Source organism: Rhinichthys klamathensis, unplaced genomic scaffold (genome assembly GCF_029890125.1).
Source record: "Rhinichthys klamathensis goyatoka isolate OS25496 unplaced genomic scaffold, OSU_Roscu_1.1 h1tg000341l_1, whole genome shotgun sequence".
Lineage (NCBI taxonomy): Eukaryota > Metazoa > Chordata > Actinopteri > Cypriniformes > Leuciscidae > Rhinichthys > Rhinichthys klamathensis.
Window position 1 is genome coordinate 1,802,918 of NW_026606855.1, and position 20,212 is coordinate 1,823,129.

At 38.5% G+C, this 20,212-nt stretch overlaps 1 protein-coding gene across 1 annotated transcript; it reads left to right on the forward strand.

The window, feature by feature from the left end:
* Nucleotides 1-514: 514 nt before the first annotated feature.
* On the forward strand, nt 515-18,632 carry scamp2 (secretory carrier membrane protein 2). Its single transcript, XM_056272577.1, has 9 exons — nt 515-673; nt 5,794-5,871; nt 6,092-6,166; nt 8,301-8,415; nt 10,578-10,706; nt 11,539-11,698; nt 14,088-14,189; nt 17,357-17,474; nt 17,550-18,632. Exons 1-9 carry the CDS (start codon nt 617-619, stop codon nt 17,694-17,696), a joined length of 981 nt encoding a protein of 326 aa, XP_056128552.1. The 5' UTR covers nt 515-616; the 3' UTR covers nt 17,697-18,632.
* The last annotated feature ends 1,580 nt before the right edge of the window (nt 18,633-20,212 follow it).

Here is a 20,212-nt window from a genome sequence, read left to right on the forward strand (position 1 = left end):
GGTTGGGGTGAGGGAAATTCTGTTGTATATTCTGTTTTGTCAAATTGTCTTATTGTCTTTTGTATAAATGTATCAGACGTACTGTATGGTGCAGAACAATTTTACGAAAGGATAAATAAATCTCTATCTAATGTACAACATTTTTTTGACATGGTTTCACTTTAAACAAACAAACAAACAAACAAATAAATAAATGAATAAATGCAAAACTGAAGTTATATTACAAACTACCACAAAGTTAAGAAATACAATACGGGTCTTTTTAATAAAAAAGAGAAAATCTCGATATAATGTAATTAAGTGCTATTTTTTATTGAGAATTCTTTTAAAAAGTCTTATTAGTTCGTTAAAAACGAGATTGACAGTCAGATTTAGATTGACAGTCAGAAAATTTTGTTTTCTGGATATAAAGTTTTTTCATGCAGAATATAAAAGTTTACCTCACTAATCATAAAAAAAAATAACCGTCAACGTCTTCTGATGACGTCGCAGTCAGATCAGCAGCGCATGCGCGTCACGCACTCACTACGGAAGTGCGGAGAGGAAACGGCAGAGTTCGCAGTGTTTCTCTGGTGCCGCTCAGTTTGGACTCTAAAGGCGGATAAAGTCCCTCACAATGTCGGGATTTGACTCAAACCCGTTTGAAGAGACAGTCGACGTCAATCCATTCCAGGTGAGAAACTCGCGGTCCACAGGAGAAGCGCTTCTGAGGGGTTTAAGCGGGTGTTTAGGCGAGTTTCGCAGGGTTTGTGTTGATGTATATGATGATGATGATGGGAGTTTTGGGTCAGGTGAGTCCGGTTCGGCCGTTGACGTGTCATGGTCGCTGATGCGGGTGTTAGTGTGTTAGTTGTCGCTGGTGAAGGGTGTGTATCCGCGCAGGTTTGGTGACACGCTGAAGGCCAGAGCGCCACTCCTGTTAATGTCACAACACTGTAAAGCGCTGTAATAACAGAATAACTGCCTGAATGCAACTCTGTGAGTCACACAGTGAGTGTGAGGCTCTGATCACCTGTGCTCGACTATTTTTCTCTTCATCATCTCTAATGCGCCACACAATCGAGCAGAAATGCGTCAGACAAAACTCAAGACTTGTGAATGCATCTGACCAAGACATGCAGGGCTGGCATTATGCTCTCTGCACATTGCACAACATGATTTGCATTATCAAGTGAAATAATGCATTTTGATTATTGAATGAAAACAACAAACGTGACTGACAATAATGCACTGCACAGTGCAAAAAGGTCAGATCTCACAATGGTGTATTTGCTATCATGAGCTTTTTATCAATGGTAAGATTCTAGGTTATTCTATGATTCTAGTTTCTATGGGTAATGTGAATATAAATTGCATATATTGCATTTACACATTTTTTTTGTGCTTTTTCTGCAGTTCAAATGCAAAAAATTTAAATACAAAAAAAATATGGCATGCACTAAAAATAAGAAATAGACATTATATATGCTACAAATCATAATGATGCATTATATGCATTACATTATATGCATAACAGGTCAGGATTTTGACAAGATATTTGACAAATACCATGCCGTTTTAATCCACATTAAAATTTTGGGTTAAAATCTATGTAAATGTAAAATGTGAAGTGTATATTTTAGGTGCATTTATTAACATTTTAGATTTTTTTTTTTTGCAGTTCATTTCAATAGTCTTGCTGTGTGCCAAATGCACAATTATAAAAGTAAAAATATGTTGTAATCTGTCAATTAATTTGACATTGTAAGTGTCACCTGCTGACTGATGCACACAGACGTATCACGGTTTGCTTTAGTTTTACAATATTCGTACTGTTTGTCTTCTGGCATCTTTGTTGTGTTTTCATTGTCTGGAGTCTCATATAGTTTCTCTTTAATGCAGCAGAATATTGAGTTATGCACAAAGCAAACATTCCTGTGCTCCTCGTCCCCCTCGACGGGAAATACTGATCGCTGGTCTGCTGGAATAGAATCATAATTCAGATGTTTAGTTATACATGCACTGATTTGAGCAGTGACTTTCTGCTGAGTTTGATGGTTATGATCCATGAAAGTGTCCATTTTCACATTGTATGTCATGTTTCATAAGGTGCATCATATTACCTGTTGATTGTTGTGGCCGGAAGAGAATGGCTGTAGAGAAATCTGACTAATCTTATTTTTAATAGTATTGCAGTATTGATGATAAATCCGTGCACATCATCATTATTGTTGTTGAAATATAATTTTTGATCAGAATAACTTGACGGGGGCGGGGCAACCTGTCACTCACATGAGATGTACTTTCAAAACATCAGTTTGATTGACAACGGATGGAAGTTTTTGTGCTTTTCAGATTTTAGACCTTAATAATTTTTTTCACTTATCGATTCCACGCGCATTTATAGTTTTAAACCATTGAAGCGCAAGAAGACACGAAAGAGAAGTCGGCACGAGAATGCTGAATTGTGTTCTCTTTCACGTCTTCTTGAGCTTGAACATATACACGTCAATTTTCTCGTAAATACAGTTGGTTATGTATGGAAGCTTGTTTCCGCCACAGAATGAAAAATAAAAAAGGTAATTGCGACTTTTTATCTCACAATTCTGACTTTTTTTCTCAGAATTACGAGTTATAAAGTCAGAATTGCGTGATATAAAGTCGCAATTGCGAGATATAAAGTCAGAATTGCGAGATATAAAGTCGCAATTGCGAGATATAAAGTCAGAATTGCGTGATATAAACTATTCTGAGGGGAAAAATGTCTTTTTTTTCCCCTTAGAATTGGCCTGATAACTCGCAATTGCGAGTTTATATCTCACAATTCTGAGAAAAGATGTCAGAACCTCGAGATATAAACTCGCAATTATGTGTTATAAAGTCAGAATTGCGAGATGTAAACTCGCAATTGTGAGAAAAAAAGTTAGAATTGTGAGAGAAAAAGTCTCAATTCTGTCTTTTTTTCTCGCAATTGCGACTTTATTTCTCACAATTGCGACTTTATTTCTCACAATTCTGACTTCATATCTCGCAATTGTGAGATGAAAAAGTCGCAATTATTTTTTTTATTTTTTTTAATTCAGTGGCGGAAACAAGCTTCCATAGTTATGTGTTAAGTGAACATAAACAGGTGAGAAAGAAAACTCATGTGTAACTGTATCCTAGATCCATGCATCAGGTCTTAAAGTGACAGCGGCCTAATAAACCTGTGTCATTACTGTTAGTCAAAGAACAGTAGAAAAAGAAAATCACTCACTGATCTTGACTGAATAACTTTTGTAACTTTAATACGGATTAATATAAAAAGAAAACTATACAGTGTTGTTTTACATTAGATATCAATTTATTTATTTGTGCTAATTTGCTTATTTGTTCTCATTGTATTTACTGACTGTATACTTGTCTTTAATAATGTTTGAAATGTATATTAATTAGTCTAGTTTACTAGTTGGTGTTTCTTTAGGCTGCTGATTTTTGTTCATGGTGTTCAGCTGCAACTGAATGCTTAACACAGAATATGTTTGATATCTAAATGTTTGACTTTTTTTTCCATATTGGACCGGAAACTGGGAATTGCTAAAATTCAAGCGCTACCCGAGCCAAGCCTAGTTCTGCTGTAAAGCGCACCTGTCCTGTCAGGCGCTGGTCTGAGGGAGTTTCTGTGGTGGTGATTCGGGTCGAGGCCTGTGGGAACGAGAACAGGTGTGTCTGTCAGGACAGACGCCAGAGACACAGTCAAACGCACTGAGTGCATATTTCAAAGTGCTTTAGTCATTTTTTTGCAACTTTCTGAGGAACATTTGCAGCTTAGATTCAATAAAAGATCTTTGATGGGGGTGGAAGTTTTATGTACTTCTGAAAGTTGATTTTATTGGACAATGAATTCGATTTTCCCTGATTCGAGCCTTTTAAGATCCTCCTGACGACAAAGAAAGTTCTCCATATCTATTGTGTTTTATGTGTCCCGCACTGGGTAAATATTTAAGCTGCTTCCTGTAAAGTCCTGCTCTGCCTGGCTGATGCAACGTCAGATCATGTGACTGATGAGATTCACATTAATAATCAGTGAACATATCAGTGGTTCCCAAACTTTTTGCAGCATGCACCCCTTTCTAGTGTTTGACACCTGTCAAGCACCCCCAACACCTTATTCTGGTTAAACTTCACATTTTTAATTGCAATAACTAAATACAAATATTCCCTGTAGATTAGGAGTGGGTGAGGCTGCACGTTTGCACACAGATCGGCAAAATTCGGGGTAACGGATGACAGTTTTACTGTGTCAAATCATTCTCGGCATCTAGTCTTTGTCTATGTATGACAATACATGTATGTTTTAAATATGTAAAAATAATAAAGAGACAAAAAAATATTTCCCGCCATTACAAACGGTCTTGATCATTATTTTTTTTTTTCATCTAGAACCACTGTTCTAGATGAATCTACATACACTTTGGACAAATATTTCGATGATGTTGTTGTCATCTGCCTATAGCAGAGAATAACACGAGCAAACAACACTCAAATGAAGAAATGCAGAAATGAATCTCAATTGCCTCAATATATTGAAAAGCCTCAGTCTGATGCGTGTGTGTGTGTGTGTGTGTGTGTGTGTGTGTGTGTGGTTTGCAGAGGTGAACTGATGGACCGTATGAGTGATTTAGTTTAGTGTAAGGAAGGACCAGTGCTGATATCAGGATTTGACTTCCTCATTGTGTCCACAGAATCATCTGAAATATAACTGGATGAGTGTGACCTGTTCAACTCGCTGTGATGATGATGATGATGATGTCACTGTGTATTGTAATTGAGGCATGTGACTCAATAAAACTTGTGACGCACTCGCATCATGTTTTTCAATTCAATTTGTAAAGATGGCAAAACCAGCTGCTCCTTGAAATCCTCAGCCGGCGATTGTGTTTCCTGAGTCGTGATTGGTTAACCAGTGTCCTCAGATCCATACCTCTGTAAACGTGTTTAAACCCGTCTCAACACGTATTTGATTAATGAGGCCTTTGCTAATTTGTAAGGACCATTAGTTTTGGATTGAATGGATTTACATTAATTTGACTTTTTTATAAAAAAATTTTTTTAATTGTATTTTATTTTATCCTGTTTTTTGTTTTTTACAACACTCTTCTTTGGTTCACTCTGTGGGTTTTAAGGTGCTTTATAAATACATTTAGATTTGATTTGGATTCAGTTGTTCTGGATCCATGAAATAATAATAATTAAAAATATTATATTAATTGAATTAATGCCATTTAAACATGATCATTTAATAATAAAAATACTAATATTTATAATATAAATTATTATTGTGAAATTATATTATTCAGTTATTTAATATTTATCATTTTTTATTATTAAATGATAATGTTTAAATGCCATTAATTCAATTATTATCATTTAATAATATAAATTATTATTGTGAAATTATGTTATTCAGTTATTTAATATTTAATTTAATATTTATTATTTAATATTTCATGTATACATATTTATACACACACACACACACACACACACACGCACACAATTGGTCACCAAGGCTGCATTTATTTAATGAAAAAATACTGTACAAACAGTAATGTTGTGCAATATTATTACAATTTTAAATAAGTGTTTTCTATGTGAATATAGAGTAAACTGTAATTTATTCCTGTGATCAAAGCTGAATTTTCAGCATCATTACTCGAGTCTTCAGTGTCACATGATCCTTCAGAAATCATTCTAATACGCTGATTGGTATAGTGTGTATTATAATAATAAATGATAATTATCTAATAATAATGCTGTGTCCATCTCTTTCAGGATCCGTCTGTCACTCAGGTGACGAACTCTGCAATCGAGGGCATAGAAAGTTTCTCTCCGTTTCCTGATGGTAACTCGGTGAGTCTAATGAACATTACTCCACTGGTTGTGTAAGAGGAGTATCTTCATCAGAGTTATGTAATTGTGCTCTGAACTCTAATGTAATAAAGCAATAAGCTGGTTTTATCACGGTTAACAGTGTGCGCATGCTCCAACAGCATATGATACAAAACACCAATGCTTTGCATTTTATTATTCATTAATAAAGTCCCAATAATTGTGTTTTTTTTGGTGTCAGGGAAGCACCATCCCGGCCTCCAGCGTCCCGTCTCAACCTGCTGTCCTGCAGCCGTCAGTGGATCCCGGGCCAAAGGTCAGCGTCTCACACACACACACACACACACACACACACACACACACACACACACACGTGCGCACATGTCTTCAAAGGTTGTAAGCATTCCCTTTCTGTCTCTGTCTGTATTTTCTAAATGTCATAATCATTTGTTAACAAACAAGTATTCATTACTTTAATGAGCTCATTGTTTCTGCATTAAATTATTACATTGTTTACATTTACATTTACATTTATTCATTTAGCTGACGCTTTTATCCAAAGCGACTTACAATTGCTATATACAGGTCCTTCTCAAAAAATTAGCATATTGTGATAAAGTTCATTATTTTCCATAATGTAATGATAAAAATTAAACTTTCATATATTTTAGATTCATTGCACACCAACTGAAATATTTCAGGTCTTTTATTGTTTTAATACTGATGATTTTGGCATACAGCTCATGAAAACCCAAAATTCCTGTCTCAAAAAATTAGCATATCATGAAAAGGGTCTCTAAACGAGCTATTAACCTAATCATCTGAATCAACGAATTAATTCTAAACACCTGCAAAAGATTCATGAGGCTTTTAAAAACTCCCAGCCTGTTTCATTACTCAAAACCGCAATCATGGGTAAGACTGCCGACCTGACTGCTGTCCAGAAGGCCATCATTGACACCCTCAAGCAAGAGGGTAAGACACAGAAAGAAATTTCTGAACAAATAGGCTGTTCCCAGAGTGCTGTATCAAGGCACCTCAGTGGGAAGTCTGTGGGAAGGAAAAAGTGTGGCAAAAAACGCTGCACAACGAGAAGAGGTGACCGGACCCTGAGGAAGATTGTGGAGAAGGACCGATTCCAGACCTTGGGGGACCTGCGGAAGCAGTGGACTGAGTCTGGAGTAGAAACATCCAGAGCCACCGTGCACAGGCGTGTGCAGGAAATGGGCTACAGGTGCCGCATTCCCCAGGTCAAGCCACTTTTGAACCAGAAATAGCGGCAGAAGCGCCTGACCTGGGCTACAGAGAAGCAGCACTGGACTGTTGCTCAGTTTTGCATGTCATTCGGAAATCAAGGTGCCAGAGTCTGGAGGAAGACTGGGGAGAAGGAAATGCCAAAATGCCTGAAGTCCAGTGTCAAGTACCCACAGTCAGTAATGGTCTGGGGTGCCATGTCAGCTGCTGGTGTTGGTGCACTGTGTTTTATCAAGGGCAGGGTCAATGCAGCTAGCTATCAGGAGATTTTGGAGCACTTCATGCTTCCATCTGCTGAAAAGCTTTATGGAGACGAAGATTTCATTTTTCAGCACGACCTGGCACCTGCTCACAGTGCCAAAACCACTGGTAAATGGTTTACTGACCATGGTATTACTGTGCTCAATTGGCCTGCCAACTCTCCTGACCTGAACCCCATAGAGAATCTGTGGGATTTGTGAAGAGAAAGTTGAGAGACGCAAGACCCAACACTCTGGATGAGCTTAAGGCCGCTATCGAAGCATCCTGGGCCTCCATAACACCTCAGCAGTGCCACAGGCTGATTGCCTCCATGCCACGCCGCATTGAAGCAGTCATTTCTGCAAAAGGATTCCCGACCAAGTATTGACTATTGAGTGCATAACTGAACATAATTATTTGAAGGTTGACTTTTTTTTTTGTATTAAAAACACTTCTTTTATTGGTCGGATGAAATATGCTAATTTTTTTAGACAGGAATTTTGGGTTTTCATGAGCTGTATGCCAAAATCATCAGTATTAAAACAATAAAAGACCTGAAATATTTCAGTTGGTGTGCAATGATTCTAAAATATATGAAAGTTTAATTTTTATCATTACATTATGGAAAATAATGAACTTTATCACTATATGCTAATTTTTTGAGAAGGACCTGTATGTCAGAGGTCGCACGCCTCTGGAGCAACTAGGGGTTAAGTGTCTTGCTCAGGGACACATTGGTGTCTCACATTGTTTAAATTAAAAGTTTTTTGCTAACTGTGATTTGTATATGTACATTTCTGAAATACATAACTTAGACAGTTACCTCTGATAACACATCTCTCTAAATTGCAATGTGGACTCATGCACTTTCTGTAAAGCTGCTTTGAAATGATGTGTGTTGTGAAAAGCGCTATAGAAATAAAGGTGAACGGAATTAAATTGTCTTGTGTGTGCAGGCCACGGCTGCGGCTGCGCAGGCCAATCTGATCAAACAGCAGGAGGAGCTGGAGAGGAAAGCAGCCGAGCTCGATCGACGAGAACAAGAGCTTCAGAGCCAAGGAGCGACAACAGGTAACACACACACACACACACACACACACACACACACACACACACACACACACACACACACACACACACACACTCTCTGATCCTGCAGTGTGCACACCAGGATCATCCACCATTACGTTTGCATGAGATGCAGTATCCCACAATGCATCTGACTTCAAATTCAGTGACAACCACAAGCCACAGTTTTCATGCTCTTGAGACAGAATGTAATCAGACCGCCCAGAGTAGAGTTCAGACATTTTTATACACTAAATTGTAAGATGACTGGGTGTCATCTGGGCTCATGTTGCATGTTTAAAAGATTTATCACTGCATGTTATGCTCATATCAGTGTTATATTAGCGTCATTGATGTACTATTACAGTTTTTGTTAATGTTTTGAATTAGATTCTATTTTTTATATTTTTCCAGTTTCATTTGAATTCAATTTTTTTTTCATTTTCTTGTGTTTTTGCCATTTTTATTAATTTTTGTTTTCTTTAAATATGTCTATATAATTTTTAGTTGTTTTAGTTATTGCAGTACTTGCATATATAATGCAATGTTGTTATGTTGTGTAATGTAATGTTGCCATATATATATATATATATATGCTATATATCAGCTTGTTGGCTGAAATAAAATCAATATTGAGTTTTTATGGTAGCACTTTTAAAATAAGGTTTCATTCGTTAACATGAACTAATAATGAACAATACTTCTGCAGCATTTACTTATTGGGCATTTACAGTCAGTTAGTGTTAATTTCAACATTTAATAATATATTTTTCACAATCAAGTTTTTGTTTGTTAACATGAATTAATGCACTGTGAACTATGAAACAACAATGAACAATTACTAACTAAAATCAATACAAAAAATTCAATATTTTATTACTCACTGTTTGTTCATGTCAGTTAATAAATGAACTAATGTTGTTAATAATGAAACCTTTTGTAAAGTGTTACCTATTTTATTTGAAGTAATGAAAATGTTTTTATGGTTTTATTAGTTTTATTTGTTCTAGGGCTGTCAAATCGATTAATCAGGTGTGTGTGTGTGTGTGTGTGTGTGTATATATATACATATATATACACACACACACATAGGCTACGTTCACACTGCAGGCTGAAACGACCCAATTCCGATTTTTTTGCCCCTATGCGACCTGTATCTGATCTTTTCATGACAGTCTGAACGACACAGATCCGATCTTTTCAAATGCGACCCAGGCCACTTGGGTATGTTGTCCAAATCCGATATGTATCCGATCTTTTGAAATGCGACCTCAATCTGAACGGCCAGGTCACATGTATCCGACCCGCACGCCATTGATATGCGGCAAACGTCATAATTCTGCGTTGAAGTAGGCGGGAATGAGAAGATAAACAAGTTAGCTATCTTACGATAGCACACACCTGTAGCTAGCCACTACACTCCAACGCGTTGCACTGTTATGGTCCGCCGCAGACGTGTCTCTTCCCGTGACAGAGTTAATCGAAGGTGCTCAAACATAATTGAAGGTGGATCTGGTCATTCGGAAGTTACTGATGAATTCTGTAGGCCTATTAGTGAAGCCACTCCGCACTCCGCCGACTCCGCACCCACACAAATAACTTTAATATTGCTAAACGAGCTCCACTGTTGACATTCATGTTTAGCTACTTCCGCAAACAAGTGACGTCGTTGACCGTTGAGTACTCTTCTGCGCATGCGGGTCACTTCTGGGTCATTTCACGTTCACACAGGAGATCACAAAAGGTCGCATTTAATTGGAAATGTGAACGCCTTGCAAAAAAATCTAATTTTTTCAAAAAATCGGATTTGAGCATTAAGCCCCTGCAGTGTGAACGCAGCCATATACACACACACATATGCTATATATAGCAAACATATATTATATAAACAAACTTTTATGATGCAATTAATCACGATTACAGTAATCGGGTTGACAGCACTAATTTGTTGCAAGTTATTCAATGATAACTCTGGCACATGCTACTTTTAAAGCTAACAGTATGCAGTATTTAGTGCACGGTATGCTAGTATTTCCTTCTGAGTGTGTTTGCATACACATCTGAACTCACATAGTTGCATAAATCAACAGACGGGTCCATAGCAGCTTTATTTGTTGAGACTGTTTGACAAGTTTTGTGTGATCTGGGCGTCTGTTTCTCCTCAGGCAAACAGAACAACTGGCCTCCTCTCCCCAAATTCTTTCCCATCAAGCCTTGCTTCTACCAGGACTTCTCCGAGGAGATCCCGCAGGAGCATCAGAGACTCTGCAAGATGTTGTATTACCTGTGGATGTGTGAGTTTAACATCGTCAACATCAAGCTTTTCTCAGTAGCACTTTATTCTACAGTCCTGTTTCACATGATTATTGCGGTAATGACACTAAATAGATACTAACTCCTAAACCTTAACCCAACCCATGTAGTTACCTTACACTACTCAGTACTTTTGTTTGGTACGTACACGTATGGTAAAATAAAGTGCAACCCTTTTTTCATTTCTTATTACATATAAATGCTCTTATTGTGATTGATTCATCGGAGTATGTTGTTCCAAGTACAAAAAAAGTTTATTATTCATAATTTTTCATTAAAAAGTTTCACCTCTCATTCGATTGACCAGTGATGGATGTTTTTGTGCCTTTTCAGATTTTAGACCTTAATAATAATTGACTCCACTTATTGATTCCTGTGTGCGCATTTCAACTCTCATTTTATTTTCTTGTTGAATATTAAACCGTGTTTATTTATTATTTATATACTGTTGTAGTATTTGTTAGTATTTTGAATTAACCTATATTTTATGTTTTCATTTTAATTTCAGTTATGTGCCTTTGTTGTGTTTATTCGTTTTTTATATATATTTGTATTTAGCTTTAATTTCCTTTAATTTAATTTTTTAATGTTTAAGTTTAATATTTATATTTTATTACTTAATTATTAATTATACTTTAATATTTTACTTAATTGTACTTTAATAATTTTTTTAAATTCTGTAATCCATGTAACTTCTGTATTGTGAAGGGAAACGGGACTTTCAGTGTTGAGCTTTAGGACTGGATGAATTTTGAGCTGAGCTTGTGTCAGCCATTGCTCTTGTTTGATGTGTGTGTGTGTGTGTCCGTGCAGGGCAGTGTGTGACGCTGTTTCTGAACGTCTTGGCCTGTCTGGCGTATTTCACCACTAACTCATTAGAAGGCGTTGGCTTCGGCCTCTCCATCCTCTGGTTCATCATGTTCGCTCCGTGCTCCTTCGTCTGCTGGTACAGGCCCGTCTATAAAGCCTTCCGGTGAGTCTCTCCTTTAATATACACTAATGTGTTCAAATGACTGACACAACCTGGGGCCGCATTCACCAAACATTTCTTCTGCTCAACACAAAGGAAGATGGCTTCCTTAGTAGGAAAAAAAATACTATGGAAGTCAATGGGGAACATCAACGGTTTGGTTACCGACATTCTTCAAAATATCTTCTTTTGTGTTCAACACCGAGTCGAACACCAGTCGTAACACCAGTCGTAACACCAGTCGTAACACCAGTCGAACACCGGTCGAACACCGAGTCGAACACCAGTCGGAACACCGAGTCGAACACCGAGTCGAACACCAGTCGGAACACCGAGTCGAACACCGAGTCGAACACCGAGTCGAACACCGAGTCGAACACCGAGTCGAACACCGAGTCGAACACCGAGTCGAACACCGAGTCGAACACCGAGTCGAACACCGAGTCGAACACCGAGTCGAACACCGAGTCGAACACCGAGTCGAACACCGAGTCGAACACCGAGTCGAACACCGAGTCGAACACCAGTCGTAACACCAGTCGTAACACCGGTCGAACACCGAGTCGAACACCAGTCGGAACACCGAGTCGAACACCGAGTCGAACACCGACCGAGTCGTAACACCGAGTCGAACACCGAGTCGAACACCAGTCGTAACACCGGTCGAACACCGAGTCGAACACCAGTCGGAACACCGAGTCGAACACCGAGTCGAACACCGAGTCGAACACCGAGTCGAACACCGAGTCGAACACCAGTCGGAACACCGAGTCGAACACCGAGTCGAACACCGAGTCGAACACCGAGTCGAACACCGAGTCGAACACCGAGTCGAACACCGAGTCGAACACCGAGTCGAACACCGAGTCGAACACCGAGTCGAACACCGAGTCGAACACCGAGTCGAACACCGAGTCGAACACCGAGTCGAACACCGAGTCGAACACCGAGTCGAACACCAGTCGTAACACCGGTCGTAACACCGGTCGAACACCGAGTCGAACACCAGTCGGAACACCGAGTCGAACACCGAGTCGAACACCGACCGAGTCGTAACACCGAGTCGAACACCGAGTCGAACACCAGTCGTAACACCGGTCGAACACCGAGTCGAACACCAGTCGGAACACCGAGTCGAACACCGAGTCGAACACCGAGTCGAACACCGAGTCGAACACCGAGTCGAACACCGAGTCGAACACCAGTCGGAACACCGAGTCGAACACCAGTCGGAACACCGAGTCGAACACCGAGTCGAACACCGAGTCGAACACCGAGTCGAACACCAGTCGTAACACCGGTCGAACACCAGTCGTAACACCGGTCGAACACCGAGTCGAACACCAGTCGGAACACCGAGTCGAACACCGAGTCGAACACCGACCGAGTCGTAACACCGAGTCGAACACCGAGTCGAACACCAGTCGTAACACCGGTCGAACACCGAGTCGAACACCAGTCGGAACACCGAGTCGAACACCGAGTCGAACACCGAGTCGAACACCGAGTCGAACACCGAGTCGAACACCAGTCGGAACACCGAGTCGAACACCGAGTCGAACACCGAGTCGAACACCGAGTCGAACACCGAGTCGAACACCAGTCGTAACACCGAGTCGTAACACCGAGTCGAACACCAGTCGGAACACCGAGTCGAACACCGAGTCGAACACCGAGTCGAACACCGAGTCGAACACCAGTCGGAACACCGAGTCGAACACCGAGTCGAACACCGAGTCGAACACCGAGTCGAACACCAGTCGAACACCGGTCGAACACCAGTCGTAACACCGGGTCGAACACCAGTCGGAACACCGGTCGAACACCGAGTCGAACACCAGTCGGAACACCGAGTCGAACACCGAGTCGAACACCGAGTCGAACACCGAGTCGAACACCAGTCGGAACACCGAGTCGAACACCAGTCGGAACACCAGTCGGAACACCGAGTCGAACACCAGTCGGAACACCGAGTCGAACACCAGTCGGAACACCGAGTCGAACACCGAGTCGAACACCGGTCGAACACCGAGTCGAACACCAGTCGGAACACCGAGTCGAACACCGAGTCGAACACCGAGTCGAACACCGGTCGAACACCGAGTCGAACACCGAGTCGGAACACCAGTCGGAACACCGAGTCGAACACCGAGTCGAACACCGGTCGAACACCGAGTCGGAACACCGAGTCGGAACACACCGAGTCGGAACACCGAGTCGGAACACCGGTCGGAACACCGAGTCGGAACACCGAGTCGGAACACCGAGTCGGAACACCGAGTCGGAACACCGAACACCGAGTCGGAACGAACACGTGATGACGTGGTGCTTATAGGATTTTGTCAGCACATTTCTGTCACTTTGATGATTCATATATGTATTTCTCTTTCAGGTCTGACAGCTCCTTCAATTTCTTCTTCTTCTTCTTCGTTTTCTTCGCTCAGATCGTGGTGTCTGTGATTCAGAGCGTGGGCATTCCCGATTGGGGCAACAGGTAGGAATAAGAGCTTTCCTTCACAGCTTCATTCTGGATTAAAGGAATTCACTAGCAGTTTTTGTTACGGATCTCTATCACTATTGCGAGTGCTAAAGGAGTATTTTAGCGCAGAAGTGAGTGTGTGAGCTGCACCGTTGGTCTTTTCTCCTCTGTGACAGATGTCTTTCTGACACTCAGCTCTCTCTTCTTCTCTTTGACCAGCGTCTCTTCCTCAACTAACGGTTTTCTGCTGCTGGACTTCCTTTAAAACTCTTGCTTCCTATCTGAAGTATGTCCTCTTGCTCTTGAAACTTCTTGCTTCATCCTTTCCTCTTAAAGCAGCGCTTTGCCCTGAAATAAAAGTGTTACTTGATTTCTCAGTACTCTTCCATTAATACAAATTTATGAGAATAATATTAATATGAGACTCTTGACTCTTGAATAACATTAATATGAGACTCTTCATTCTGATTGGTCAGTTGCAGCATTCTGAGATTTAAATATTTTTGAGTAATGAGGCTAAATTGTATAATTGGTTATACAGGGGATTTCCTGCATATCTGTGCTAGTTTCATTTATAAACTAAAAATTCCGTTTAGTAAAGTTTTCGTAAATATTCATAAATACTGCTGAAATCAGTATTTCATGTGCATGTAATGTGAAAAATAGACGTGGGTATTGTAGAATATAGCCAGAAAAATATAATATTTGTTTTAGAATTGTTTTCTTTTTTAATATTTATATAGTTAGAATTTAATTAATATATATGTATATATATGATGTATATGAATGTAATAAAATGTATATGTAGGTATTTAATAGAATCCAATTAGAGATAAATATAAATTTTTATATTATTTATTTGTTTAATATATGTATACATTTTATAGAATATAATTCAATATCAAACAATTTTATATATTTTATTTTTTATCTTTTATCTCATCATTCTAAATAAAACAAATAGTATATATTGTAAAAATGAGAAATATTTAACATGTTTTAGAATAGTTTTCTTTTTAATTTCTATTCATTTCGAATTTATTTAAAAAATATGTATATATGTGTATATGAATTTAATGAAATGTGTATACTTTCCTTCCTTTCCTTTCTAAAATTTTGGAAAGGTGTGTTGCAGCTCAAGTCCAGAGTCATCTGTCTCACAATGGTCTGTACGAGCAATTTCAATCTGGGTTTCGACCTTACCATAGTGTTGAGACTGCTTTAGTTAAGATCTCTAATGACCTATTGTTAGCTGCTGACTCTGGACTTTTATCTATCTTAATCTTACTTGATCTAAGTGCAGCATTTGATACTGTATCACACAGAATCATGTTGCACAGATTGGAGACTATTGGAATTACTGGCACCCCTTTGACTTGGTTTCAATCATATTTTTCGGACCGTACTCAATTTGTTCAGCTGAAGCAGTTCTGCTCAAAGACTTCGCATGTCAAAACAGGTGTCCCGCAGGGCTCAGTATTGGGTCCTCTTTTATTTATAATTTATCTTTTACCCCTTGGTAATATTTTTAGGAAATTTGGCATTCAATTCCACCTATATGCCGACGACACCCAAATTTATCTGTCCTCTAAACCTTCCGCTAATTTTCCTCCATCGGTCCTCTCAGACTGTTTGGCTGAGATTAAAGAATGGTTTTCTTTAAATTTTCTTAAACTTAACCCCAGTAAAACTGAAATTCTTCTAGTTGGCTTAAAAAACAATCTGTCTAAATCTTCATGCTCATCTGTGAAAATTGACGATCTACCGGTCTCTATATCTAGACAAGTTAAAAGTCTGGGGGTCATTTTGGACAGTACTCTTTCATTTGAAGCACATATAAACAGTCTCATCCGCTCTGCTTATTTTCATATACGCAACATCAATCGACTTCGTCCGGCTCTTTCAGTAAAGAGCACGTCAATTCTAGTCCATGCTCTAGTTACGTCCCGTCTTGATTTTTGCAACAGTCTTTATTATGGATTGCCTTCTAAGGTACTCAATAAACTTCAGTTAGTACAAAATTCGGCTGCCCGCATCATCAGCAGAACTCCCCTTTCTGAACACATTACTCCCATACTAAAACACTTGCACTGGCTCCCGGTAAAATATCGTATTGATTTCAAAATTCTTCTTCTTATTTTTAAAGCACTCAATAACCTTGCTCCTTCATATTTATTGGACCTTCTTAATATCTATACTCCATCTCGGACTTTAAGATCGTCTTCTTCGCTCACTCTTGTTCTCCCTAGAACCCGCACTACTTCTATGGGGTCCCGGGCTTTTAGCTTTGCTGCTCCTTATTTATGGAACCTGCTGCCACAGGATGTGCGAAACAGTGAAAGTATTCATGTTTTTAAATCTCGCCTTAAGACCCATCTTTTCCGGCAGGCTTTTATGTGATTATTTTTATTTTTATTTTTTATTTTACTTGTATCTAAGGTTGTAATAATGAGTATTTGATTATTGTTGATTTGTTTTATTGTGTTTGTAAGGTGTCCTTGAGTGTCATGTAAGGCGCCTATAAATAAAATGTATTATTATTATTATTATTATTATATATACATATTTTATAGAATACATTTAGAGATAAAATATGTAAAACTATAATTTATAATGTAAATCGTTAATTTGTTTGATATATGCATTAATTTTATAGAATATAATTCAATATCAAACAATTTTATATATTTTATTTTTATCTTATCATTCTAAATAAAACAAATAGTATATATTGTAAAAATGAGAAATATTTAACTTGTTTTAGAATAGTTTTCTTTTTAATTTATATTCATTTCGAATTTATTTAAAAAGTATGTGTATATGAATTTAATGAAATGTGAATATAAACATATTTTATAGAATACATTTAGAGATAAAATATGTAAAACTATAATTTATAATGTAAATCGTTAATTTGTTTGATATATGCATTAATTTTATAGAATATAGTTAAATATCAAACCATTGTTTTATTTATTTTATTTTATTTACTTAAAAAAAAAATCAGTTAATTCTAAACAAAACAAATAGTATATGTTGTTGTAAAAATGCATGAAAAAAAAAAAGTATCTACTCACAATAGAAAATCTGTAATATATTCTTTTGTATGGACATATTAGTAGTAGCAAAGCATCATTTAGCCGGATCAAGCTTTGTTTACTCGCTGTTGTTGTTGATTGCAGCGGCTGGATTACTGCCATAAAAGCGATGGGTTCTAATAGAGCGGTCGGGGTCATTATGATGGTGGTGGCGGCCTTCTTCACGGCCAGTGCCGGGCTGTCCATCTTTTTACTGAAAATGGTGAGTATCTCAGAGTTTTTGAGTGTAAATCTGTGTCTCTTTGGTGTGGATTCATGTGTCGTTGGTGTTTTCCAGGTTCATTCCAACTACCGTCGCACTGGTGCCAGTTTCCAGAAGGCCCAGCAGGAGTTCTCCCAGGGCGTCCTCACGAACCGCAGTTTCCAGAGCGCAGCCGCCACCGCCGCCACCAGTGCCGCCCAGAGCTCGTTTCAGAGGAACTAGATCACGCATCACTTCCTGCTCACCCAGAACCCAAAGCCCAGCTGCGCTCACAAACGTTGCCCTTGATCACCTGCCTTGGTTCTGGATCTTCATTTGGTCCCAGTTTGGTCTTTAGACTGCAGAGGCACTACTTTTATGTGTTTTTTTGTTTTGTTTTTGTGGAAGGTATGAAGTTTAAATGTTCATCAGTGAGTTTGTATATTTGTATGTATGCAGAAAATTTCCTGTATCCTTTTTGACCTCGGTTATGCTGTATATAAAGTAATTTAATGTTTCCCCGTCATCCAGAAGGGATACAGGAGTGATCAGTGTCCTTAAATTAAAATAAGAGAACAATCATGAAAAGAACTCAAGCCCTTCTCATAGCAATGATGAAGAGGGTTTACGTGCATGTGAGGGTTATGCAATTCTGCTTTAGTTCTACTGAAGACTTCAAAAGCATCATTCCTAAAATATAATTAGATTTTTATCCTGCATTCTTTATTAGTGCCAAAGAATAATGACATGCACCCAGAATTCCATGGAAGCATTCGAATCATTACCTTGGAATGTTGACGGACACGGAGAACATTGCTAATATTGTCTTAATCGTAAGACTGAAGGTGATGTAGGTTTGTTTCACGCTGCATAAATGTTTGATAACCATCGTTCATGTGTACGGGCTTTTTAGGCTACTGATTGTAAACGGTCAAATCAGAATAGTTTTACTAGTACTCGGTTCAATTTTACATGGTTGATTTTTTTTTAGCATCCTAGCTTTTGAAACAAACGTGTAAAAGGGTTTGCAGTAAAATGGTCCTGAAATGCATGTTTACAACATACAATAATGCCAGATAATATTACCAGAAACGGTTATATAATTTTGTCAGATGAGAAGATTTTTTTCAACAGTGTATTGAAGTTTTTTGAGCAAATAAAAATTTTCTGATTAACAAATTTTGTCCGAGTCATTTGTTTATGGTATCGAGCAAAAATGAATAATCAGTCTGCATTTTGAGCAGAATTCCTTAACAAACCCTGCATGTCACATGATGTCCTTTAGTAGGTTGTAGACGTGCTAAAAACAAAAGGCAAAACAGATTGTCCGCATTTAATCATGATATTTGTGATCTACACAACAAAATAGTGCTTCTCTTCTAAACTTATGCTGCGTTTCAGGCAGGTTTTTGAGCACGTAAATCACGACTTCAAACCACGACTCACGACTTTGTAGCATTCCAGGCCAGTCACGCCAAACTACCTGAGCGCAATATACATACTTATTTTTTTCAGACACATAACATTGTAATACATAATCGTGTGTGTATACATACTTATTGTTTCAGACACATAACATTGTAATACATAATCTTGTGTGTATTATTATCATTATTATTAATTTGACTGCAACGTTATATTGTCCTAAAGTGTATTCTCACTGTGTACCGCCTGCAGAAACACTGCATCCGTAGGGGCTGCCATTGTTGTTTTGTATGGTTTTGCGGGCTATTTGACGTCAGAACTCGTAACTGGGAGTACATCGATCTAGTACGAGTTCACGGGTGGGAAGTCACGGGTTTGACTGCCGTTCCAGTGCACTTTCACGGGTATAAGGTTGGAAAAACACGGGTTACAGGTTGCCTGGAACGCGGCATTAATAACGTTCACTCTGCTGGATTACGTTGAGTAGAGAATGTGAACCTAGCACTCGAAAACGGGTTTGCTGTTGACTTTTGAAACTAGTTCCCAGCATACTTGCATGGGACTTAAAATATATTGAATAAATGTTGAAATTAAGTATTAATGTGTTTTAAGCAAAATTAGAAAAAGGGGAGACTTGTTAGTTTAATGTTGTTATGAACAAACACTATCGAAAAACCTGCTTTACTTAAAGGAGTAGTTCACTTTTAAAAAAACTTTTGCTGATAATTTACTCACCCCCATGTCATCCAAGATGTCCATGTCTTTCTTTCTTCAGTCGAAAAGAAATTAAGGTTTTTGATTAAAACATTCCAGGATTTTTCTCCATATAATGCACTTTGCTGGGCACCAAACGGTTCAAGGTCCAAAAGACAGTTTCACTGCAAACTGCAAACTGTTCAAAGGGCTTTAAACGATTCCAGACGATGAATAAGGGTCTTATCAAGCGAAACGATCGCTCATTTAAAAAATAAATAACAAAGTTTAAGTTTTATAAGGTCAAATGCCTGCCTTGCTCTGTTCTGTGTGACTCTCCTGTTCGAACTTGTTCATCAAAATGAACGAATCTTTTTTCGAGTCATTTGATTAATTTAACGAACGAAATGAACGAATTGACTCGGAAAAAGATTTGTTCATTTTGATGAACGAGTTCGAACAGGAGAGTCACACAGAACAGAGCAAGGCAAGCATTTGAGCTTATAAAACTTAAACTTTGTTATTTATTTTTTAAATGAGCGATCGTTTCGCTTGATAAGACCCTTATTCATCGTCTGGTGTCGTTTAAAGCCCTTTGAACAGTTTGCAGTTTGCACTGAAACTGTCTTTTGGACCTTGAA